The following is a 26,589-nucleotide window of genomic DNA, read 5'->3' as shown; positions in this document are numbered from 1 at the left end:
AGTTTTCAATTTCAAAATAATTTTAAAAATCAAATGCATTAAAATGTCTTCTTTTTTCTTCTGGAACTCAAGTATAAGGATTATAATTTTATAAGAGTCTCACTCCCACATCTTTTTTTGCAAAAGAGGAAAGGTGAGGGATGTGTAGGAAGAAAAAAATCTTAATCTCTTTTTCACATTGAGATTACAGCTGGTATTTGGATTAAAAATCTAATCCTAAATATCTAGGAAATTTTCTTTAAATTATGCATCCAGAAATAACACAAGCTGGTAAAAAAAAGAGTAATAATGTTTTTAATAAGGTTCTGTCAGATGACTCATTGCCTTGGATCATCCTTGGGAAAGCACCTACATATAATAAGTAATATTTGATGTAAGAAGCTATTTTAGGGTGCACCATTTCCTTAGAGGAAGGGAACTAAGTAAATCTTACTCTAACTAAAGATGAAAATGGTCACATTGATCAAACTTCTGTCAAGTAACAGTACGGCAGAGCAGACCATGAATCACTGGCTGGTCAGGTCGTCTCTCTCCACTGAAACCGATGGACATGCTTGAGGATAACCTGGTATAGTCTATCCTTGGGTTTTAGAGGACAGTTTGCTTGCTCCACTCTCTCTTGCATCTGGTACCTCATTACCATCCTTACCACTTGGGGTATATGGAGTGTTCAGAGAGGAGTAGGACCTTGGTGTGAGGGGCTGTTGAGTCTTCTTCAGGGCTGCTCATCCACCTTCACTCAACTGTCACCTGTGGCTTCAAGAAGCTGCAGCATGCACAGCAGCCATAGTCCAGTAAACCTTGACAGATGGGCTAAAAACCAGGCTGAAGGTAACCATCAGGCCTCCAACCCGTAGGTGAGTTGGGGGGTGTCTACTCCAAGGAGGAGGAATGGACGGATGAGAACAATTTGTTCCAATGGCCATGAAGGCAGTTAAAGCAGCTGCTGTGGAGCGCTTGGAGCTTGGTCAAACATCAAAGACACCAAGGTCACCCACTGCATCCCGGGTCATTGTCAGTTGTCCTGACTTTTGTGCTGCCACTGGACTTGGATGACTCAGGAAGAGAGAGTGAGCCTGTTGACTTTGGGCAACTCCTCCTCACTGAAATCCAATTCAGGTTCAAGTTAAAACATCCTCAGTGATGTCATTGGTCTTCTTTGAAAAAAGGATGAAGACCAACAACCACCCTCACCACTCAAACCACCCTAGTTCACACTCTCTTGCCTGGAAGCAGGACAATAGCTTCATAATCTACCTCTTTCCCTTTAGCCTTCTCTCCAAGCCCACCTCCCACCACTGCAGGATCTTAATGGACAGTTCTGTTTCCATTATTGTCCCTCACATTCAACAACAACAATTAAAACAACACAACTAAATCAACAAACTTTGTGGTCTGCCCTCTAGTTACCAAATAAGGTTCAAATTTCTTAGCATGACATTCAATGACCCTCCATTATCAAGCAACAACCTATTTTTCCCAGTCTTAGCTCCTGTATTTTCAAACTGACCTACTCTCGTTCCTCCCATTCCTGACTTCCAAAGTTTTCTGCCTCTATCCTGTGCTTATGTTAAAAATAATTAATAACAATAACTAGTATTTAGATAGCCCCTGAAGGTCTGGAAAGTGCTGTGATCTCATTTGGGTTTGTGTCATTTTCGTATGTTTTTAATCATTCCTTCCCCATTATTAGCTCTTTCTTCAAGAGCAGGAGCAGCGTTTTATCTTTCTATCTCTTCCAGACATTTAGCACAGCATGTGCTTTACGTAAATAGTAGGTGTTTAATATGAACTTGGTTTTCCAAGTTCTACTACGGAGTTCGCTTGTTAAATAGAAATGGTAACTTCTGTCCACTCTCCACATCCTACAGACGAGTGAAAAGGTTGAAACTGCTGGCTTAAATGAGAGTTGAAATTATTTGCGGATTTAATTTGTCTCTGCTGCTCTACTCCCCAGTAACAAAGATGACATTTTAAAACTGGACTTCACTGTCATTGGGGAAGCCCCAGAAGAGGAAACTCCCGCTACCAAGGCAGATGCGCACTAATTCTGCAATTTATAGTCTTATGAGTTGCCTGGGGCACTTGTCCTATGAGGTTACAAAGCCACTGGTACAGGAGGTGGGATCTGAATTCAGGACTTCTTAATCTGGAGGCGGACACTCTCTCTCTCTCTCTCTCTCTCTCTCTCTCTCTCTCTCTCTCTCACACACACACACACACACACACACTAATACCAAGTGACCCTTTCCGCAAAGATAATAAAGGTTTTGTTATTATTATCCAGGACTTTGCATCACTTGAAACAGATATCAAGTGGCAGTTGTTTAAATTGCAAATGAAATGTACAGTCTTTATGTTCCTCTTTATCTAATTGTGGGATTAGAGCAGGAAACTCCATATCTAAAATTAACAGGCCCCAAACCAGGCTTATCTTTCTCCTTAAACCAGCTCCCTTCTTGTGACTTCCTCATTTCTGCCAGTGGTATCACCTTTCATCCAGTTACCCAAGGTGGTTTTACCTTTGACGAATCTTTTCTCATCTTGAAAAACCAATCTGCTGCCAAGTCCAGTTCATTCTATCTCTCTAGTATTCTCACATCCATATCTGTGTAAGCTTGGAGGAGTGTGCTGATAAAATTTGACAACGAGCTCTCTGAATCAGATAAGCATAATCCACTTAAATCTGATCATTACTAATATTTTCTTCATCATTTTCAATAAAGCAAAAACTGGGCCCTGTTTGCAGATTTCCAAGGGATAAGTGCTTACACTGAAAGCTGTACTAGATGTGATGGTCTTTCTCAGCTCAAAATCTATGATCTTCACTATTCCTACTGCCATCATCCTAGTTCTGAACTCTCATTTGGATGGTTCCAATAGACTAGTACGTGTTCACTTAACCACCAATTGAAAAGTTACTGATTTCTTAGTCTTCCTGCCATCTTGTTGATTTCCACTTTGCCTCCAGAGCCAAGTGGAAGAAGAAACGAATATATCCTCATAAGGGCAAGAGGAGAAAAGTGAATTGGAAGTCTGAGTAGCCTGACTTGCTCCCAATAGAGGCCATAAGTATAGACACACATGGAATGGCAGACCCCTGGTCTGAAGTCCTCAGAGATATGACTCTATCCAGAGTTTTACCAGCTTTTCCACCTGATTCAAAACTCTTTATTTCTGCCATCTGACAGAGGACCCCTCCCACCAACTGAATCATCCCTAACACAGGACTTTCCCTATTTTAATGCAAAATCTATCTGCCTGAAATAAATTCACTCAGGCATATGCCACAGACTCCTCCTTGTATTCTGGACTGGTTGGTTTCTTTGTGTCTGATTGCAATACCTATTTCATAAATACAAATGGTTGGCTGGAAAAGAGTTACTGGTAGTCATATGAATTTCCCAGTATCAATTTCCATCAATGACTATCCTAGTTAAAGAAAAAGGCGCTTTTATCTTTTGTTGAAACTAGTGCAAACAAAGTAATGCAAGAACTAGGATGAAACAGTCTTGCCAGAGGAATGCCTACCTTTCTGGAAAAGTGAGCCAAAATGCAAAACTTACAGTCTGAATTTTTATCTTATATCCGGTGCTGCTGATTAACTGCTGACTTTTAAAAATTAATGTAAGGTTCTGTGAAAGAACTAAGTAAATTATAAAAAGAAAATAATAAAGTGCGGGATAGTAATCATAAGAGTGGCCATTTCCACAAAGTACTTTGTATCAGTTATCTAGGTAACCCTCAGGATCCCTGATTCACACAACTTGTATAAGTGGAAGAAGGTCACTTTCTTGGTGAGAAATCCTGGCCACACGACTAATTTTGTATTGGTAATGGACTGATCACATCTAATTGGTCTCATAAATTTGGGGTTACATTGACAAGTGTGTGACTATCAACATTCAACTACCTCAGCCAGAAATTGTGTGTCTTTCTACAACCAGCATCTCCATTTTTTCCCTAAGCTCTCTGAAGTCCAGCTTCTGACCTCCTCATTTCGTGCAAAGTACTCTCTCCAAAGTTGCCAACAATCTCTAAATTGCAAGATTTAATGTCCTTGTCTCAACCTTCATGTTTCTTGACCTTTCTGTAGCCTTTGACACTATCTACCATGCTCCTCTCCTGGACAGTCTCTCCCCTCTCCCTGGCTCTTCTGCCATATCGTGCCCATGAATCACGATGATATTCCCCAAGACTCTGTCCTGTTCTTTTCTCCTTCTACACTATCTTTATGATTTCTGATATTATCAATTCCCATGAGTTTATTTATAGCCTCAATGCAGATGATTCTCAGATTTATTTATCTAGCCCTAACCTCTCTGTTAGGGAGCAGCTAGGTGGCATAGTGGATAGAGCACTGGGTTTGGAATCAGAAAGACTCTTCTTCCCAAGTTCAATCTGGTCTCAAATACTTACTAGCTGCATGTAGCAAGTCACTGCATTAAGTTGGTCCCAGTTTCCTCATCTGTAAAATAAGCTGGGGAAGCAACAAAAATCTCTCTTATGAGATTCAGTCTCACATCACCAAGTGACTATTGGAAATCTCGAGCATGATGTCCAGTAGACATCTCAAAATTATCATGTCCCAAACAGAACTCATTATTTTGCCCACTAATTCTTCAAAGCAAAACACCCTAAGCCCTCTACTTTTATTTACATCCTTATTACTGTTGAGGTTGCCATCATTCAATGGCTCTGTTACTTCTAGCACCGTACACAAAACAATGGCCTTCTTACTTTGTCTTTTCCCTGGTTTCCCTCTCTTGACCGCTTCCTGGTCTGGAATGCTTTCCCAGTTTCCTTCAAGACTCAGCTCAAATCCCACTTTCTTTAAGAGGCTTTTCCTACCCCCTCTGCTAGTGTCTTCCCTCTGACATTACCTCTCATTTATTCTATCTATATTTTATATGTTATATGTACATATATGTCTGTAGATACATTTATATTTGCACTCTTATTAGAAGGCTAGTTCCCGGAGGGCTAGGGTAGTATTTTTGGCCTTTCTTTGTAGTCTCTCAAGTATCTGATGCATAGTAAACACTCAATAAATGCACATTAACCGACTAAATTCAGGTACAGTGGACCCAGAACAGCAATTTTCTTGTTATATATTAATAAAAAACACTGGCTGTGTCAACCATTCCTAGACACTATTTTGGAGCTTATGTCCTCTGCCCCTTTAAGGATATATTTGATTTTCCAGGTCAATAAATCTAGATTTATTGAAAGTTGTTCTGGCTATTTGTTTGTTTTCTTTTTTAAAAGAATTAAAAAAAATTCTAAAAGTCTTGGTGCACATACATGGAGGGCTGCCAGTCCTAAGCCCTTGAAATGAAAAGAAGCCAATAGGAGGCAGATCTATTTCTAAGTACTTCTCAGTTACAACAAGCATTTCTTTCTACCTAGTGAATGGTGGCAATATTATTGAACGTTTGTTCTGGAAAATTCAGCAAAGAGGATTACAGTGAGAACTCTCTTGACATCATCCTGGGATTGGAGACACTCAGGTTTCTTTGTATGCCACTGGTCCAACTAACATGTTAGGGAGCTGGCTGACCTAGCCCCAATTAAACACAACTCACTCCCTCTTCCTTCGAGACAGTCCTTGCTCCCTCAGTGAGGAGCTTACTGGAGAACAGGCATGCACTGGGTACTTGAGGCCTTCCTGTTCTCACTGGAAAATTCGAGTCAGGGCTGGAGGGATGGTGATGCTCCATCCTCACGCTGCAGAATCACAATGAACTGGGTAGATTTAAATAGCCTCATACAATTTCCTTTGTTCTCCACCCCCTCCCCCCTAGTTTCTTACAGGTTTTTTTTTTTTTCTTATTATGGGTAGTGACAGTTTTTGGTTTTTCTGGTTTATCAACGGTTTCCTTTACCGGTGGCATCTAATTCCTCCGGCTGGAAGGCCGGCATGATTGGAAGCTGGAAGGAAAAAAAAAACCCACAATTGAATGGCCTGGCCTTAGCTTTAACAGTCATCTCCAACCACAGATTAATACTGTTACTGGATTTGACTAACGGCTCTCTCCATCAGCCCAACTGCTGACACTTGAGAAAGCCCCAGTAAGTGAAGACTGAGAAGGCTGAGGCTCTGGATTGTTTGATCCTGAGACTGCCCATTTTCTGGAGGGCCGAGGCAGTTACGTCCCTCTTTAAAATGTTTATTCCCCATACACTTCTTAATCATCCTTGCAACATTTGGGTAGCGGTTAGGTTTCTCAGTGTGGATGGACCCCAGAGACAACCTACAGACTTCCCCAAATGGGTTCAATTCAGTTCAATACATCGAACAACTTTTTTGGGGGGCAAATTTGCGAGGCAATCAGGGTTAAGTGACTTGCCTAGGGTCACACAGCTAGTAAGTGTCTGAGGCTGGATTTGAGAATTTATTAAGCACCTACCATGTGTCAGTGCTGGATACTGAGAATATAAAGACAAAATTGAAAAAGGCTCTACCCACAAATAGCTGACATTCCATGTTGGGGCTGGAGTCTTTATACTGGAGAGTTTCTCAGGTTCCAGAACTAGCACATTTAATCAAACTGCTATCTATTGCTGGAGCAGCTGAATAATCTTCCCTGGATGCCTCACCCACCTCCATCTGACCTGAAAATTTTGTGTAACTTACTCAAAAAAATCAGTCTAAATGATATTACAAATTATTTTTGCCACTTAGTGCTCTGTGGCCTTGGGTAGGACACTGAAACCTCTCAGTTTTCTCATCTGTCAAATGAGGGGGTGAGACAGACCAATCAAGTCCTTTCCAGGTCCATGATTCTATATCTTACACCCCATTAGACTATAAGCTCCTTGAGGTCAGAGGTGAAGTCTTATTTATCCTTCCCAAGAACACCAAGTGACTTCTGGGTTCTATCAGTTAGGTGAGACCATAGGTGCATCCTATCTACCTAAGCATACTCTCAGCCAATCAGAAATTTGGATTGAAGATTTGAAGTTGCAAGACCTAGATTCCAAATCCAGCTTTTTGTCTGATTCAATCTCCCTCATCTTACAGATGTGGAACCAAACCCACAAACATAACAATTTACACAAAGTCAAAGAAATGACAAGTATTCAAGCTGGGATTTGAACCCAAGCCCTGTGACTCATATTTCTCACTCTGTACTATGAGATACAAGTATTAAAAGCAATCTTATTGGGGGACATTTATTTTAACTACGTTAACATCAATAAAGACCATATCTTTTTAACTCTATAGTTAAAAACACCACACATTAGGGTGTAATTCTATGCTTTGTCTGCCAGTGGCACTCAACTTCAGTTCAACCCTAGCTGTTGATAACATGGTGATGTGTTGGCCAACGTGGACCTCCAGACTGGGAGGTTGGATGCTGGGTCAGATGTGTGGCCTGGCTCCGATCAGCCTTGATTTGAGGCCAAAAGAGACCAGCCGTAATACTGAACTATCTCTGTAACAGGCTGGCCACCTGTCTGCCAGGGAAGATAAATCCAATTTCATGAGGTCTGACTTGGAAATCAAACCATACACAGCTTCTTCTTTTCTTCTCCCTCCCACCTCCCCCCTCTGTAGCCACCTCTGCCCCTAGCCCCAAGCAAATGCACTTGAATGTCAGAGAAAAGAAGAAAAAGACTTGGTTCCTAAGTTTAGATGTAAAAGTGAATTTCATGGAGAACAAGAATTCTAGTGGCTTCTCTCTGACACTATCCCAAATATGTTCTGTCTACATCTTGTTTGGATGTTTATATTTGCAAATGCTGACTCTCCCCTTAGATTGTGGGCACCTTGAGGGCAGGGAGGGTTTTGGCCCTTCTTTATATCCCTAGCATTTAGCATGACACATAGGAGATCAATAAATCATGACTTGCCAAGAAATGCATGAGATCACAGAACTACCTTTAACGTTTTGAACAGTGTCTAGGTACAAGGCATGGAGAGAAAATTTTAAAAGAGAAAAGAAGAAAGAAAAGCATCCAAGGCGTAAACTGCATGATAGCTTTACTTTTGTGAGACCAGAGGGAAAAAACGGGAAAATGAGTGTGTTCAATAGCATTATTTGTCAAGATTGTAGACTCATTTTTAACCCTGAAGACAATTTTTGTTAATAAGGGACTCAAGAGACCCAGAATTCAGTGACATCCTGCTAACTGCAGTACACCTTGCCTCCAAATGGGTCCTCTATGGTGAAAGAGTAGTTAGCTGGATTGTTAACAATGACCACTGGGCATCAGAGCCCAAATCCTCTTGCAGGAATTCTGATGCCTGACTTTCAGATTTTCAGACTGAGAATTCCAAACGGACTGACTTTTCCAGTGGTAAGAGAAGACTTGGTTATACCAGCTGTAATGAAAACCTCATTTCCACTCTACAATCTGCCATTTTGGAATTTTGTTTCAAGTAGGTATGTTACCCAAAGTTTGTAAGTGTGTCCTGGTATGGACAGAAAAGGTTTCACTTTTAGTTAAACTAGCTGTACTGTACTTTCTGATTCTGAATAAAGTTTATAGAAAAGTAAGCTGAAGTACACAGAATGGTATTTGTTTGATGCTAGTTGAACTATACAAGACCAGTAAGTGTATTTAAGGAAAAATAATCAACAAAAAGACAAATTTAAAACCCCAGAAGACAGGGCTAAACAGGCAACAGCTCTGAATCATACTGTTGTATAGACAAAGTTCTAGGCAGTTCACCTTTTCATTGGCTGTCAAACCCAGGGAAGTGAATCAGTAGCTCAACATAGTCATGAACTTCAATGTATTTTTTAGGATAAGGTAGATGGCAAAAATGGCGCCCCATTCACCAAAATTTATGCAATAAAAGCTACCCTTAAGTAGTAATTATTTTTATTTCTGAAAGAAACTTTCTCATTCAACCCCCTCTTTTTTTTGGTTTAGCTAAATACTTGGCCTTATCAGACACCAGCTTCCCAAGCCACTGTGAGAAGGCCAGATGGAAAGCAGATTTGAAGACCTCCTTAAGTCAGAAATAATGAAGAGTGAATATCAGACAGACACAGACCACCCTTACTGAAATGGACCACATGGAGTTATCAACAGATTGTAGATGGTTTGTGAGAGTGCTCACTATACCCTAAAATTGTAGCACAGTAGCAAGGAAGGAATTTATCTCCCTTGTGGTAATCTCCTTTCTCAGCTTTTCCTGGAGGAGAGCACCTGGATAATATGGCAAATCAGACATGTACTAAATCATCATTAATCCACACAAATATAATAGAAAGCCCCATGTATCAACCAGTACATTCCTTGTCCCTTTTGATCAACTTGCCTTAAGGTTATTTGTTAAGAAACATATATAAAACAAACTTTCATCAAATTCTTGCAAAGGAATTAATAGAGTTAAAACAGCTGAACTTTACCGAACTCTAGACCAGATACAGACATACATCTAAAAGACGCCCATCTCAAGCACTTAAACTGAACAGGATTTCAGGACTGTTAGACTTGTTGCAAGCAACTTTTACTGAACCACATGAAGGGGGTTGAACAATAAGCTACAGGCTGAAATAGTTACTATTATTATTTAAAAACATATACACACTTTAATGTATATAATAGTATTCCTTGGAAATGTTTTAGAATAAAAAATGAGTAAGTCTCTTGTTCCATGTCAGAGAATCTTAATTTGATTCAAAGTTCAGAAAGAAAATGAACTGAGATTTAATGGGTTTGTTTCTCTTTCCATGTGGAGGACTGGGCTACTTGGTATAAGATGTCAAGGAGTTAGCTAAGCCAGTGAAAGCAAATGGGAGATAAAATTTGAGGGAGGAATATTTTTAGAAATAAATCTGTCTGGAAAAAATATATATGCATGCACACACAAATATATACACACATACACATGTGACGTATATTAATATATGTCTTTGAGATAAACACATATGTAAGTATTAAAAGTATAAAAGCTTCTGTATTTTTATTCTTTCCTCTAACCTCTGTTCTGGGGAATAGCATAGAAAAAATCATAAATTCACGTCCAGTCCAAGTATCGATGTCTATAAAAGAACTGATTTTTCTATCTATCACCTCCAAGTTCAGAAAAGACTGGCCTAAAGTAATATTTGGAACTTTAACATAATTATTTTAAACGGACAAGATGAGGTTGATACTTTCCCGTCTTGATCATACTGATTAAAAAACATGAAAAAGGAAATCTACGTAGATTTTCATAGCTGAAAGGAGGCAGTCTTGATTATAACCTAGCTTGACAACTTAAAAAAAAAATACTGAATTTATACCCATTCCACCCCTTTTATCTTAATTTAGCCATCTGCAAGGGAGAGGTGGGGAGGACTATGGAAGTATTCGAGTCTCTGCGTCTCTTCCCAGGGCAACTTTCATGAATTACAAAAGTCACTGGAACCAACATCTCCTAAAACTTTTCCCTTCCTTCAGGAATTCCTCCAGTTCCTGGAAAAGACACATAGATCAGAAGGCCACAGAGAGGATGAAGCTTTATGGCTGCATATGTGTTTCTGAACGAAGGCCAGGAGCCGGGTGATGAACTCCAACTGTTTACATTCAGGATTTCCTTTCCTTTTAAGGGTCAGATTTGTGGTTTGTGCTTCATTGGTTCCTGGGAAAGAAGGGTTAGCCAGTGGCTACACCCCCCACTTCATTGCTGGGAAAGTTAAAAGCTCTGCATCCTTAGCCCAAGTGAAGTAGGAAGAAGATATAAGAAGGAAGAAGGCAAACACTGATGACGTCTCCCCATCCTAACTAATAACTAGTTAACTAATAACTCTCTTAACTTAGCCATTTTTCTTAGTGGGAAATAACAAAATAGGATGAAGAAACTTTAATTAGCAACACAATTTCTATCTCAAAAAAGAAAAAAAGGGGGTAGGGCAGAGGCACAGGGAGATATTAGGTAAAGCTATAAAAAGTGAATATAATAATTATTAGTTGCTGTTTATTTGTTTTGTGATTATGAGCTCAAAGATAAAGGGGTCACTCTCTTCAGACCCCTAAGCATCTAATATGAAATTATGAATAATTAGTTTCTAACGGAAAAGAACAAAAAAAAAAGAAAAAGAAAAGGTGGCACATGACAGTCACTCCCCAAGCTCATCAAGGAGAGAGACTACGTCTGTGCTGTCACTTCCATAAGGAATTCCCAGGTTCCTTACGTGAGTCTGGATCTTCTTAGGAAGCTGTCTATTGCGTAGCAAGTGACTTGCTCAGAGCCCAGAACCACCATGTCAGGGGTGGGGTTTGAATCTGGCTTCAAGGCTAGCTCTGTCTGCTACATCCCACTTCCTCTTTAATCTCATTAATTCCACATTAATAAGGCTAAGAAGGATAGCTAGGTGGCATAGTGTATAGAACACCGAGCCTGGGATCAGGAAGACTCATCTAAGTTCAAATCCTGCCTCCAATATTTCCTAGCTATGTGACCCTGGGCAAGTCACTTCACCCTGTTTGCTTCCGTTTTCTCCTCTGTAAAATGAGCTGGAGAAGGAAATGGCCAACCCCTCCAGTACACTTTGCCAAGAGAACCCCTAATGGGGTTATGGAGATCCAGACATGACTGAAATGAATGAAGGAAAACAATGAGGCTATTATATTAACGGAAGATTTGTGCTTGGGCAAAAACATCCATTAAATTAGCATTTCTCAAGAGATTTGAAATCATTTTTATAATGCAAAGATATTTAATTTCTGATATAATAAATATATATTATATGTGTGTATATATATATATATATATATACACACACATGCATACATATATGTATATGTGTATGGTTGACATAAACAAAAGCTCTTTAGGGTTCTCAATAATTGGTCCAGACACCAAAAAGAATGTTTACTTCCTTGGGTACAGCTAAATGAAAGAAAATAACAACAACAGATAATTTACATAGCCCTTTAAGCTTTACAAAAATCCTCTAACAACCTTGCAAAATAAGGCATTATAATTCTTATTTTATGAATAACTAAACTGAGGTTTAGATAGCTCAAAGGACTTGCACACAAGCTGCAAAGCTGGAACTGAAAAGCAGCTCTCTCCAGATTCAAAGCCTGACTTGTTTTCTCCTGTAAGTAAGTGGACAGTCAAAGACCTGAATTCTAATTCAGCCTAGAAACCTTGTTTCTGTGTGACCCTGGGCCAATCACTTAATCTCTTCCAGACTCAGTTTCCTTCTCTATAAAATCTGGTAATAATAGCACCTACCTCAGAGGGAAACAAGGTAACTTATATGAAGTAATTTGCAAATCTAACATTGTTATCAATAGTATACTAATGCTCTCTATAAATCCGAATACTGTTAGTATTACACCAAGGAGTTCCTTCAGAGTTTTGTAAATCCCACGGTAGTCAAAATAGCAGGGTAAAATATAGGAAGAAAAAGAAAATGCATTCCCATCACCCAGGTTTTCCTGGAATTAGTCCCGAGAGGACATGCTCAGTCTTTTAGTTTGGGGCCTACCCCTGGATGTCTCAGTGTCAAATGAGGAAGTACTTTCATCTCTTTTAAGAGAACCAGATGCTATGATGTAACTGAAAACCCTTCTGAAAAGTGGGGCCACCCTAGCACAGATTAACCAATGGGAAAGACTGGCAGGAATGTCCTTGGAGATGGTTTTCAGACACTCACACACAGGCACCTACCATACAACTGTCCTGTCAATTCCCAGGTAGCCAGTGTGGAATTCACAGGAAGTGGGAAGAACCGGTCCGAAGGGACCAGCAGCCAACGCATCTCTATGACCGGGAAGGCTTAGCTGTTTCATTCCTACAGTGGTTGCAATTTTTTTTCCGGTATTCTTCCTGGTGGCATTTGGCATTTCCTAGGGAGGTACCAATCTTGCAATCAACTTAGAATTTCTTAGAAATGCTATCTGTTCACCACAATCTCTATATTCATAGAATTAGTAACAAGCTTCACTTTTTTAATGTATAATTTTGTTTTGTTTTCATTCTGTTGTTGCCTGGAAAACCCCATTACTGTCATGCCACTAGTTCTAGTCCTGGCTCTGAGACTGCTCAGGATTGCTAGGTTTTAGTTTCACAGTATCACCCTGGAGAAACTTGTGTGTTTATTTGTGTGTTTATTTATTTATTTTGGCCACTACTTTAATTTAACGATTAGTGGAATTCTGAAATTCTTCTCTGAAAAAAAGATATATCATCAATTCATCAGTGAAGCTAACGATAAGGTATTTATTTTTTGTTTTTCCTCATTTCTTATTTTTTCAACTTAATAATAATAAGAAATAAATAATATTCTCATTTATATAAGATTTGACAAAGCATTTCTCTTCGTAACAATTCTGCTATGTAGGAGGCATAATGATCATCATCATTATTATTCCCATTTTACAGATGAGGAAACTGAATCTTTGAGAATCCAAGATTCGATTAAGCATCAGGTCTCAGTATGAACTCAGGTAGTGAGGCTTCAAGGCTCTATGATCTATCCATTATATACTGATGCCTCAAAAAAAAGATTAAAGTCAAAATATATCTGCAAACAATGCCTTTACTGTAAGAATTAACATTACTAAAATGTGGAGAAAAGGTGAATCGGCTATCCAACATGAACAAAATGGGATCAATCAGTCAACAGACATGCATTTCACAAGCGTCTAACATGTGCTTAGCACTGTTCTAGGCACGGATGACATAACAAAATGGAAAAATCCCTACTTAGAAACAGATTGATGTATACAGGGTCCTGTTGGGGTCCTCATACTCCAAGAATGTTCTTCAATACTCTTTCTCCTTTTTTGGGGGAGGAAATATTTCTCTTCCTATATGGGTCTTGTGTTATTTAAAATATGGTATGGGTTTTGGTTAGGATGCTTTTCATATCTGTTAGAATCCATTTTACAGTTGTTAAAAAAGGTATATTAAGATTAGTACAGTATGGGTTTTAATTGCTTTTAATGCATTCTTCCCATTAAACAATGATTTCAGGATGCTAATGAGTCTCAATGTACTCAGCCAGAGCCTTTTTCTCCTTGATACCTTTTATGGTCAGTGTGTATATTTTGTGGGGGAGACCAAAGTATTTGTACAGATCACCACTGTCCATTAGTTCAACATGACCTCCAGATTCAAAATCAAAGACTTTCCTCTCTATCTTTCCTTGGTGTATGTTAAGAATTTTACAATGATAAAGTCTAAATGACATTTTGCCATCCATGGAGAAGATTCCATGAGATGAAGTGTTATTATGAATTTTTGTTATTATTACACTGTACTACTGTTCAAGATGACTGACTGGTGTTAGGGGTCACTGGAGCTACCGGACAGAAAGCTCCTCCCCTGTCAATAGCTGGAGGTACCCTTTATCTTTACCCTTTCCTTTTTTTGATTCAGGTTGTCCAGACCCTTAGACTGGCCAGTCAATGGGGCCACCTTTCCTTCACTTCCGTGCTCATGCCTCTCTCTCTTTCCCCTCCTTCTGAATGGAAACTAATCTCTATCTCACCCATTTGGTGGGGACCCCGAATTCTCTTAGGTTTGTCCCCACTTTCCAAGGGTGGTGGGTCAGTACCTTCAAGGCATCCAGAGATGGCAAGGCAGAATGTTCACGGTTGTTCCTATCATTTTGATGAGCTGGGAGTCACCACCTATAATCCTTTGGCTGAGATAAATCAGATTTTACTACAGGTCCTAATGATGTATCCCATGATCATCAGGGCCTTACCACATGTTCTGCCAAGTGGGTGGCAAGCAGGACACATCCTAGGGCAAGTAGCACTGGGAACAGAAAATAGCTGAATGTGAGAGTCTTTGGCAGAAGAATGAGCACAATTTGGACATTAACTGGAGAACTGATCTATTGATCAATCAATCTTCATTTATTAAGTGCCTAAGTGTCAAACATTGTGCTAAGTGGTAGCAATAAAAATATCAAAGTGAGACAGTTCTTACCTCCAAAGCATGTGAATTCAATTAGAGGGAACATTAAGGATAGTGATGAGTTCCTGACAGAAAGAGTAATGCCTGAAGGAGGAGCAGATGACACAGAAGAGATGTTCTGTTGGTGCCAGGAGAGAGGATTCTATGTAGGGAGTGGGAGAGAAGGCAAAGCTGCAGATACAGATCTGGGAGCTGCTATCTGTACAGAGGTGGCAAATGAAGCCATGGGATGGAATGAAATTGCCAGGAGAGAGTATTCCAGAGTGAAGGGGCCTAAAGACATACTTTTATGTGACGGGAGTTTTAGGAATGGACTCATAATTCCTCCAAATGTCTCTCAAGTCAACATTAAGCCACAGTTTATAACCTTGAAGATCAAAGACTCTTAGAGGTCATTTAGTTCAGACTCTTCATTTTATAATGAGGAATATAATGCTCCAAGGTGAGGTGACTTACCCAAATTCACCACCAAGGTAGTAAGCACAAATGCTTAACTGACAATGCTAAAAAAAACCAAAACACAGTCAAACTATGATGAACCTTAATGAATAAAACAGGTCCTGAGAGCCTGATAAAGATGTACATCTTCTCCTCCCGGTAAAATGACGCAGATTATGAGAATACAGCACATGCACTGTTGGCCGCTGCTGCTGTGTCAGGCGGCTTTGTTTAAATAGTTTTATTGATTTGATTCTGTCAATACAAAAAAAAAGGTCTCAAGGGAGAGGGGATTCAGGAGAAATAAGTGTAGTATAAAATCAAAAAGTAACAATAAAAAATTGGGGAGGAGACAGTGGGAGGAACATAACTGTAAGCCTACCCCATTGGGATGGCTTTGATATCACATAGTATTGCCTTCCACGAACGGCTTTTCTTTATGTAAACAAAAATACAGAGGTAATAAAGGGGCCAGGCATGAAAGGTGGATGGTACTGAGAATGATGCTGCACGTAGAGAGACAATGGCTCCACTGTCTTTTACTCCTCTAGCTCCGAAGTTGTTTCTGCCCAAAATGCCCTTGGGAATCTGACTCAATCCCACAGGCCTCTTTTCTAATTTAAAAATTGGTTTTTCCTCCATTTTGCATGTGATAGATAGCCAGTTTTTTCTTACTTCCCATCTCCAGTTCCCTTCCCTCTGGATTTCTCCTTTTCCACAAATTACTTCACATCAAAATTGTATTGCTTTTGGCCCCAGGCCATTGTTAAGATAACGAAGGGTAAAGAGTGGAGGTCCCCTGGATCTTTCAAATAAGTTATAGAGATAAAAAAGCCTGGACCAAGTAAAAGAAAGTGTTCTAAATAGAAGAGGACACACATGAGGGTTCCCTCTGAACCGGTATGGCCTAAAGGAGCTTTTGGTCTGATTTCTGAAGTGGCCCATGCGAACACACTCCTAAAGTTACCTGTGTAGGTGGCACATGTTCAAAGACTTCCATTTTCAGCTATTGTCCTGGCACAGTTCCATCAATATGCAACAGGATGAAAGGCAGTGAATGTTGAAGGACCTCCACCTCAGAGGCACTGGAAAGGTAGACTATTGTGGGGGGAAGTAATGGATTTTAAGATGGAGGTCCTGGGTTCAAATCCCAACTCTGATACCAACCCTTAGTGCGATTAACTGTGGGCAAGTAACTTTATCATTCTGGGGTTCAACTTCTGTGAGGAATTGAACTGGATGGTCCTAGAGGCTGGACTTGGAGTACCAATCCAGCACTTCCTAGCTGGTAACCCTGATCAAGTTACTTCTCTTTGCGTCAGTTTCCTTAACTGCAAAATGGAGATAATAGTACCTACCTCCTAGGGTTGTTGAGAGGATCAACTGAGATAATATTTGTAAAGTGCTTAGCATGGCACTTGGTGCATAATAGGTGTTTAACAAATCAATCCTTTCTTCCTCCTTTCCTTCTCCACTTTTCCTTTCTTTCTCCCTCCTTCCTCTGAAGTCCCTTCCAACTCTAAATATTTAAGCTTATGATCCTGTAATAGCTACTACTTACACAGTACTTTAGGGTTTACAAGATGACTTACAAATATTCTATCATTTTGTCCCTATAATAACCCAAGGAAAGAGGTGCCACTATTCACCTTTTTTTATAGTGAGGGAACTGAGGCTAAAAGAGGTTAAAAGTGACTTACCCAGGATCTCATGGCTGGTAAGTGCCTCAGGCCAGATTTGAACTATGGTCTTCCTAACTCTAGGGCTAGTGCTTTATCCATTGTACTTCTTAACTGCCTTTATGGCTGTACAGACTCAGGCTAAAAGAGTCTGATAAATTACCAGTCACAATCCTGGGCTCTCTGTTTTACTAGCATAACACGTTTTTGTGCTTACTAGAGGACCTGGCACACAGCAGGTGCTTAATAAATGATTTTACATTGAATGACCTTTCTACTCACACTGGTTCTACTTCTATGGTCCATTCTTTTCTACTCTATATTCAAATGGGTAGGATCTGCACTGTGACCGACCCAAAATCCTAGGAATCACTGGATTACCTTAGCCTTGCCTAAAATCAATGGGTTTGCAAAGACATTATTTGGTTTATACACTCTGCTCAAGTCTGCGACCCCTTCTTCCTTCCTGGACATGTGTACTTTCTCTTTTGGCTGCCATATCACAAGACAAAGATCATCCAATCATTGGCCTATGGCAAACACTTTCCTAATTGGTGACTGCTTTTTTAATGCAAATAAATGCAAAACTAGAATAGAAAGATAGAATATATTCAGCAGAACTGAGGAAAGACTTAAAAAAACCACAGGCGCATTAGAAAAATTGTGCTTCCTCTGACTCATTTTGAAAATGATGTCTTCTCTATGTGCTACTGTATATCAAAAGCTTTAGGCTTTCCCATTAACACATATGACATCACAAGAATGAATTTCAACATGTGGCATTTTCTGATATTAAAAATGTGTGTCACCTCTTAAACTTCTATTACTGGCCTGTCTCCTTGGCCTCACCAACCCCTATATAACTGTCCTACTCCCATGGTCTAGAACAATCAAATTCCTCTTTTGAGTCCCAGCTTTCTATCTATCCCTCTGCCTTACTCGCCATCCCTTTACCTTACTCCCCTTTAAACCTTTTCTTTATCCTCACTGGGACTTCTGGTCATCAAACCCTAATTTTCCCCTAGTTAATTATCTTTGATCTAGGTTCATTTTCTTTTCTTTGTAATCGTTAAATGCCAAAGTGAGGAATTTGTAGTCTTGACCTTATAGTTAATTAACTATACATTGTCCTTTTACCCTCAAATCCTTTGACCCTTTGTTCTATCACCACTCATGCCCTGCAAAATGATAGGCCTGGGTTACCCCCACCATCAATGCCTTTTACTCATATCTTGCTAAAAGCAAATGGAGAAGCTACACAACTGTGCTAAGCGGACCCACTATAAATTTCTGCTCTCAAATTTCAGATGGGTTCTTAATGTTGCACAACAACCCTTTTATTCTTCCCTGACTCTCCTATACTCCTCACAATATCTATCCCAATCTTTTCTTTAAGTCTCTTATTCCACCTTTCCCTCCTCTCCGTCGTTACTGAGAGAATAGAAACCATGCACTGTGTGCTTCCTTTTCTCCCTTATCCTATCTGCCCAAACCCTTCTACATTACCCCTACCAGGGGAGAAAGGCTTTTCTTTTCATAAAGGGCAATCCCTTTCCTTGTTTTTTTGATGTTATTTCCCATCTCTTTCAGGAGCATGCACCTTTGATAATTCTCTCAACCCCTTCTATCTCTAATTTATCCTTACTGACTGCCTCTTTCTCTGTTACTTTATAAGCATGTTCAGGTCTCCCACTGAAGTGGTTGAATAGGCTCTTTATAAATCCTTTACTTGAAAGAGTATGCCATCTCCTCCTTATCCTTCTATACCTCTCCTCCATTTCATAGCCCAAACTCCTAAAAACAGCCATCTACATTCAACACCAATTTTTTATCTCCTCACTTATAAATCCCTTGCAATTTAGCATGATACCAAAACTCAAATGAATCTAATCTTTTTTAAAAATTATTTTATTCCTTTGGTTTTATTTCCCACCTATTCTTTCTTTCTTTCTGCTCCTGTCTCTCCTAATGTTTATTTCTGAATATATTTTTCCGCTGTCCCTTACCTAAGAAATCATCTCTTGGGATCAAAGATAAAAAAAAGTAAAAAAGCAGTTCATCATAAAATTAACCAACATATTAACCATGTAGAGAAAAGTATATGCAATTAAACAACAAAGAGAAAGAAAAGAGGATCACTGAAGTATCTTTTCTTTAAATGCAAAGAAGAGAACAGAAGGAAAACCTGAAAGAGGTTTTCATGACAACCATGATGGCTTTGAAAAGCTCCTACATGTACTTATTATATACTTAAAAAGAAAAGCAAATTGTATTTAATAATGATACTCTTATCTGTTCTACCAAAGATGTGGATGTGCTCTTTTTTCTGGTGCTTGAGGTCATGGAAAAAAATAAAACAAATTGTAAAAGACATTAAAAAAGAGAATTTATATACGCCTTATTCCAGATCCCAGGTTCCCCACTTCTGCAATAAAGGGAGGGGGATAAATTTTTTCTGCTCTCTTCTCCAGGATCAAGATTGGTCACCATGATTACATTGTGTTCAGTTCTGGTTTTGGTTTTATTTATTGACATTACTGTAGTCATTATGTTTATTTTTTTCCTGATTCTGGTTATGTCACTACTCAATCATTCATTTAAGCACTTCTCTGAATTTTTCCTAATTCTTACAGCATAGTAGTATCGTTACATTCATACATCAATTAGTCTTTTCCCAACCAATGTTCTCTCCATTACTGAACATGATGGCCTTTTCTCATTTCTCATTCTTCTTAACCTCCCAGCAGTTTAGGACACCCCTGATCACCTCCTCCTGAATATTTTCTCTTCCATCAGTTTTTGTGATACTGGTATGCTCTCTCTCTGCCTCCTCTCATCACCCTTATCACACTTCAGATGGATTATAGCAATAGCCTTCTGGTTGGTCTTCCTGCCTTTAAATCCTTCCATCTCCATTGCAACCTTCACAAACCCATTAAAATAGCTCCCTTATAAATGTGTCTGACTGCATGTCTTTCTTACTCAATTTTGATAGCTCCTATTGATTCTCAGATGAAATACAATGCAGCTTCATGTTTACAATACTTTATAATCAGACCTTCCTACACTTATTTCACACCACTCCCCAAAATTGCCTATTCGTGAGACTTGCTCTCCAATTCCCAACTTTGGACAAACTCTTGTCCCCCCTCTCCTCCTACTCCCATCCCTGGGAGGCACAGCTTCCCCACCTCTTCTCCTTAGGATCCTTATCTTCCTTCAAGTGTGACCTCCAGGGGAAGTTATTCCTGACCTGCCTCCTTAAATCATCTTGTATTTATTTATCTATTTACGTGCTGTATCCCCAATGGAATGTAAGCTCCTTAAGGACATCAATATTTTCTTTTCAGTTTGTTTTTGTAATCCCAGAGCCAAGCATGTGTGCTTTTCACATAGCAATTATTTAATAAATGTTTGGTGAATAGAAGAAAGGCCTCAGTGCCTAAAAAGGAAAGATTACAAACTAGTCACATCTATATGAAGATTGACTGGAGGACCTAGACGCATTCAGTTGGTAGAAGACTTAGGGGAGAGAGGGCAGGGGGATCTAAGTAGCTCTGTTTGGCCCCAGCGGGTAGAAGTTGCAAAGGACCCAATTCAGACTTCCTCATAATTACATAAAAGTGGAATGAGTCATCTCATTTCCAGGTGGTGGGCTCCTGGTGGATGGAAGTTTTTAGAAAGCGTCTGGATGACTGCTCGCTAGAGATGCCATACATACTGGGGATTCCTTTCATTTATGGGTTGGACTAGACAGTTAATAAGATCCCTTCCAATTCTCAAATTCTGTGACTGTGTGATGACAAGTTGCCAGGGTAGGTGGAATGGGAAACCACAATTACCTCTTGGAAATAGAAACAGGTTAATAATCTTAAGTTCACAGATGCAGACCTGGAAGGGACTTCCAAGGTTATGTAGTCCAACCCTATTATTTTACAGATGACGAACCTAAGGCTCAGGGAGGAAGAGTCCCTTTCCAGAATGGAAACACTAGTCTTCTTACTAAATCCAGTGCTGTTCCCACTATAACACCAATGCTAAGCTTTCGGCTGCCAATCAAGTCACCAGGAGACTCAGATCCCACGTTCAGGTAAAATAGGCATATAATAGTAGCTCTTACTTTCGACGAAACATTTCTGCAAATATGCAGCCAACGCTCCACAGGTCTACTGGAGTGGCATAACTGGACTGAAGCAAGACTTCAGGTGCTCTGTACCACAAAGTGACAACCTGCAAAAGATAGAAAAATACATGAAGTAGAAAATAATTATTTCCTTCAGTGCCAATACCCCATCTCAGTTGATGCCAAGATCCAAGGAGGAAAGAATCCCCATAAAATTCTTCAGAGCATTACAACCAAAACAGGAAGGGAAAGAGGAATTTTTCAGGGATGTGAACACATCAAATGACTCACCAGAAACTTGACAAGTTTTAAGACAGTTCCTGGCACACAGTAGGCATTTAATGAATGTTGATTGACTGATGTCAGCCTTATCTCTGACCCTGGTGCTAGCTCAGGGCAGTAAAATGACACAAGGAAATTTTGGAGAGCAATCCTCTAAAAAAAGCAAGCTTTCTATTGACTTTAGGAACCGTTGTCTTAAAATCAGTATTTATTTCTGATGTCATTAAAAATGGCATCTAGAGAGCAGCAGTTTGGTAGAGAAGAAATGGCTTTGGAAACTGGAGAGTGCAGTAGTTACAAGATCATACATTTAGAGAAGGAAGAGGATTTGGATGCTATCTAGTTGAACAGTCTCATTTTACAGAAAAGTAAGCTGAGGGCAAGAGAGTTTAAAGGTCATGCAGGTAGTAAGTAGCAGAGTTGAGATCTGAGTCCCAATCCTCTGATTCTATACCTGACACCCTTTTCCACAGTACTACTTTGTTTGGGGAGGGGGACCTTTTAAAGTCTAAATTACAGGTGCTTAGTAAGTGTTTAGTGAGAGAACATGGTAAACTTAACAAAGCCTCCTGACAAGATAAATTTCTTTATGGTCTATTTAGAAAATGACAAAAAATCCTATTATTTTCCTGAAAACGGGAAATGGTGGGGAAATGCCTAAAACATCCCAGACAGATAAGACCACTTATCATTATTAGAATATCATTCTAAAGGGAATATAAATGTTCTAACTCTCTACAGACAACAAATCCATTTTCCTTTTCTTTTTTTAAAAAATTAATTAATTTATTCATTTTCAGTTTTCAACAATCACTCCCATAAGCTTTAACTTTTCTCCCCCTCCCTTTCCCTTCCCTCCCTGAGATGGCATGCAATCTTATATGGGTTCTACACACACATTCTTATTAAACACATATTCACATTAGTCATGTGGCATAGAAGAATTAAAATGAATGGAGAAGCCATGAGAAAAACCAAACCCAAACAAAACATAACACAAGATAAAATAGTCTGCTTCATTCTGTGTTCCAGTTCCATAGTTTTTTCTCTGGATGTGGGTGGCATTTTGCTTCAAGAGTCCTTAAATTGGTCCTTGCATTGCTGTGAAGGGCTGTCTATCAGAAACAGTCCTCACACACTGTGACTGTTATGGTGTATAATATTCTCCTGGTTCTGCTCATTTCACTCAGCATTAGTTCATATAAGTCTTTCCAGGTTTTCCTGAAGTCTAACTGTTCATCATTTCTTCTAGCACAATATTCCATTACATGCATATAGTGCAACTTGTTCAGTCATTCCCCAATTGATGGACATTCCCTCGCAAATCAATTTTTCTTCAGAAAATATTAACACATATTACAAAAATCACTTAGGATCAAATAAATGTGAATGTTTTTTAAAAGATAGTTTAAATTTAAAATTATGATTTTAAAATGGCCACCAATCATTCCTTGTTTGAGGGTAAGGAAAGTAGACTAGTGCTAACCATTTTCATTTTTATCTAATCCAATTCAATTCAAGCATTTATGAAGTGCCTACTACAGACAAAGGCATAAGCAAAAAACAATTTTAGCCTCAAAGGACTTTACATTCTACTGGTATATCTACCATGTACACAGAGAAGTAAATACAAAATAATCGGAAGAAGGAGGGGGATCAGAATAGGCTTCCTGTAAGAAGTGGTACTTCAGCTATGGATGCCTGGAAGAAAAAATTAAGAAGGAATAAATCCTAGGTTTAGGGAAAAGTCTGTGCAAAGGCAGGAAGGCAGAAGATGGAGCTGAAGTTGGGAAACATTAAATACTTGAGTGCGTGAAGGATAATGTGAAATGAATGACATAGTCAAACCCTTATTTCAGGAAGATTTTTTTGGTACTGGAATGGTTGCCGTCTTTGGAGGAACCGCTGACTAATGTTGACTGTAGTGGTACTGTTAGAGATGTTAAATGGATGCTACCCAAAATGTGGAAATGCCTGTTGGACGTGAGATAGAGATGTCAAGATGGTCGGAATGTCCAGAGGCCAAGAGGTAAAACTTAGGTGTTGATCATTCTGCTTTCAATTCACAGCATCTTGAAGAGACCTCAGAGGCCACCGAGCCCAAGTTATAACAAGAATCTCTTCTATAATATTCCAAATGAGGTCAATTCTCCTTTGTGTGAAGATATCTAGTAAAGGGGAGTCCACTATGTCTGGAAACAGTCCATTTTACTTTTATACAATTTTCATGTTTAAGGAGTTTTCTCTCACATTGAGTTGAAATCTGCCACTCTGCATCATTCACCCCTTATTTCCAGTTTTACCCTGGAGGACAAAGAATAAATTTAATCCTTCTCCTAAATAAAAACCCTTTAAATACTTAGAAGTAGCCATCAGATACATCTCTCTAAGTTTTCTTTTTTCTCTAATTCTTTCAACTGATCATTAAGTGGCATGACCTCAAAAGCCTTCACTACCTTTGTTACTTTCATCTGGGCACACCATCTAGTTTGGTAGCATCCTAAGATGCAATGTCTATACACATGGATATGGTATTTCCAGATATGGTCTAAATAGGACTCAGTATAGTAGGATTATCACGTCCATTGTTGCAGGCACCATATCTGTCTTAGTTCAGCTTAAGATTGCATTAGTTTTAAAAATGTAGTTTAATTTACTAAATTCCATATTTGCTGGCATGTTAATGGAGACATGTATTATTGGAGAAGGTGCTTCCATTACCTGATGAGAATGAGAGATACTGATGGAAAGCTCCTGGGCTTCATATATCAGTCCATACCATGTCAAGAGATAGGGAAGATTTCCAGTGTGTTCCAGGGAAGAACTTGACAAGAGTTACAGAGAAGGACAAGGTGTGGCTCGGCCATGACTAGTATCATGGGAGACAGTATTTAGATTGATGACATCTAAGATGATAATGATAGGACCATAGATTTACAGCCAGAAGAACCTTCAATCCAGGCTAATTCCTCTCATTTTACTGAAACACAGAGAAGTTAGATAACTTGCCTCATGTCATACCACTACAAAGTATCACAGGCAAGACTTAAACCTACATCTTCAGGACCTTATGGGATGAAAAGAAAAGTTCATATTCTAAATCATTCTGAGGACACAATCTTTTCCATATAATAAACCCAAAGCAATATATACTTCCTCTTACACTGAGTTTTAAAAGGGTCCTCTTTTCTTGGTCATCAAGGCTTTAATTAGTGATTCTCACTCCTGCTGCCAAAGGTGTCGTCCTAATTTTCCTGTAACCATTCAAAATAGCTCTTGGCAAACAGCCAAAGAAATAGGTTTTATTCATCATACAGAATAAATAATTTAAATTGAACTTACAAAGTTTGAAAGTATCTTTAAAAGAACTCTCAAGTTTCTCCAGCAATACTTAGCACAGTACCTGACAAATAGTAGAGATTTAATAAAAAGCTTTTGATTGGCTGGGTCCTAAATGATTTTAAAAATACAAATCTTAAGAAAATAGATTTACTGTTTCCTAGCTCAGTTTCTGAACCCAGATCCCAGCTTGAATGACATCTACCCATTAATTTTATTGAACAATGTTAGCTTGGTTTTAGTCTCCTGCTCCCCTTGACTATGTCACCCATGGCCTTGGCGGAAGCCTGGTGGGCATGGGGTTGGAGAATCCGAATGAACTGGAGCAAGAAAACTTTCTGTTAATGATCTCAAAGAAACAAAAGAGCAAGTGAGATAGTTATTAGAGTAATAAGCAGAAAAGTCAAAGACAGAAGGCAGCTTCAAGGACTAGAAGGATAATTTGGCAACAAAATATCAGCAAGATATAAAGGACAGTCTGGAAACAAAAAGTGCAAGGTCAGGTTAGAGTTTAAACACACAGACAAACATACACACACATACTCACACATGCACGCACACAAACACACATACGTCCAACAAGGTCTGAGCCTCATCAACGAGAAGTCACCTATCAGGTCCTGCACAACAAGGCACGTGTGCCTGTGTACTTACAAACACAAGCACAGCATGTTACTCTACCAACTTGTTACTGCTCCTCCAAAGGAGCTTCAGCCTTGGACAGCTCCTGGCAGCCAGCAATAGTTCCCAAATGGGAAACAGCTGCATCAGAGTAGTGATGGACAGTCCTAGTATCTCATGTATGTTTCTTACCATTTTGCCTTCTCTTGGGGGCATGCGTAGGGGGAAAATGATGGGCAAATTAATGAATAATGGTCAGGCAGAAAGGGGTTAGAATAGAAGGTCTCTGAGGTTCCTTCAAGTCTTAAATCTGTGATATTAAGCTGTAGTCAATTATCATCATAAACTTGTGCTCAGTTTCAAAAATTCAGCATTGTCATCCAATTGGATACATATTCACCTACAAGTTCAGCAAGTTGATAATATAAGGATCAACTATTCTGAAGATACCTACAAAATATAGTGATTTTTTTTAAAAAAAAGAACACAACTAAATTTAAAAGCAACAACACTCTTAAACCTGTTTCATGGAGGTTCACAGATGTTGAGTATTGCAAGTGTTTCATACTCTTTCACTGTACTGACCAGTGATAGTGATTTTTTCCTCATTTCTAAAAAAACCATGTTATTAAATGGGATGGTTTTCTGGGACGAGAAAGGGTAGGGTTACTGGGGAAAACTATGATGGTATAAAAACAAAAACAAAAAATTTATAAAATTTTTAGAAATCATGTGACATGAATCAATGAATACAGTATATAATTTGATGTAACAAATCTTTATAGTGTTCCTATAGGTCAACATTTGCAAAATAAGCTAGATAACTACTAAAAGGGTATATTATAGTGAGGATTGCTTTTCATGTGTAGGTTTAATGGGTCACAGTCATCTCTCAAATTCTGTGATTCTATGCTTTAGAAAACCCATTTTGATGATTATAATGTAGCTTTCTTTTAAACTGTCAGATAAGTTAAGTATGAAGTTAGGGATCATATTATTAAAGGACTGGTTTATGAGGGAAATGATGCTCACTAAAGACCAGAATGAGATCATCCAGAAGAAGTCATGCCAGATTCATTTCCTTTTTTTTTTGCAGGGTAACTACAGTAGACATGGTATATAATCGGATTTCAATAAGATATTTAACAAGTCTCTCATCATATTCTTTTTAAAAAAAATTAATTAAATTCTTCTTTCCCTCCCTTGAACTAGTGATAAGATAAGAA

At 39.0% G+C, this 26,589-nt stretch overlaps 1 protein-coding gene across 2 annotated transcripts in view; it reads right to left on the bottom strand.

Annotated features, from left to right (window-relative positions):
- Positions 1–26,589, bottom strand: part of CDK6 (cyclin dependent kinase 6) — a 274,513-nt gene that overhangs the window by 55,185 nt on the left and 192,739 nt on the right. For both annotated transcript variants that reach the window (XM_072651508.1, XM_072651509.1), the window contains exon 4: positions 21,119–21,228. In XM_072651508.1, the coding sequence (XP_072507609.1) occupies positions 21,119–21,228 (110 nt within the window). The remainder of the gene's footprint in view (positions 1–21,118; positions 21,229–26,589) is intronic.

This window comes from Notamacropus eugenii, chromosome 3, assembly GCF_028372415.1.
Source record: "Notamacropus eugenii isolate mMacEug1 chromosome 3, mMacEug1.pri_v2, whole genome shotgun sequence".
Taxonomy (NCBI): Eukaryota; Metazoa; Chordata; class Mammalia; order Diprotodontia; family Macropodidae; genus Notamacropus; species Notamacropus eugenii.
Note: the sequence above shows the minus strand (reverse complement) of the source record. Positions and strands in the feature narration are given on the sequence as shown.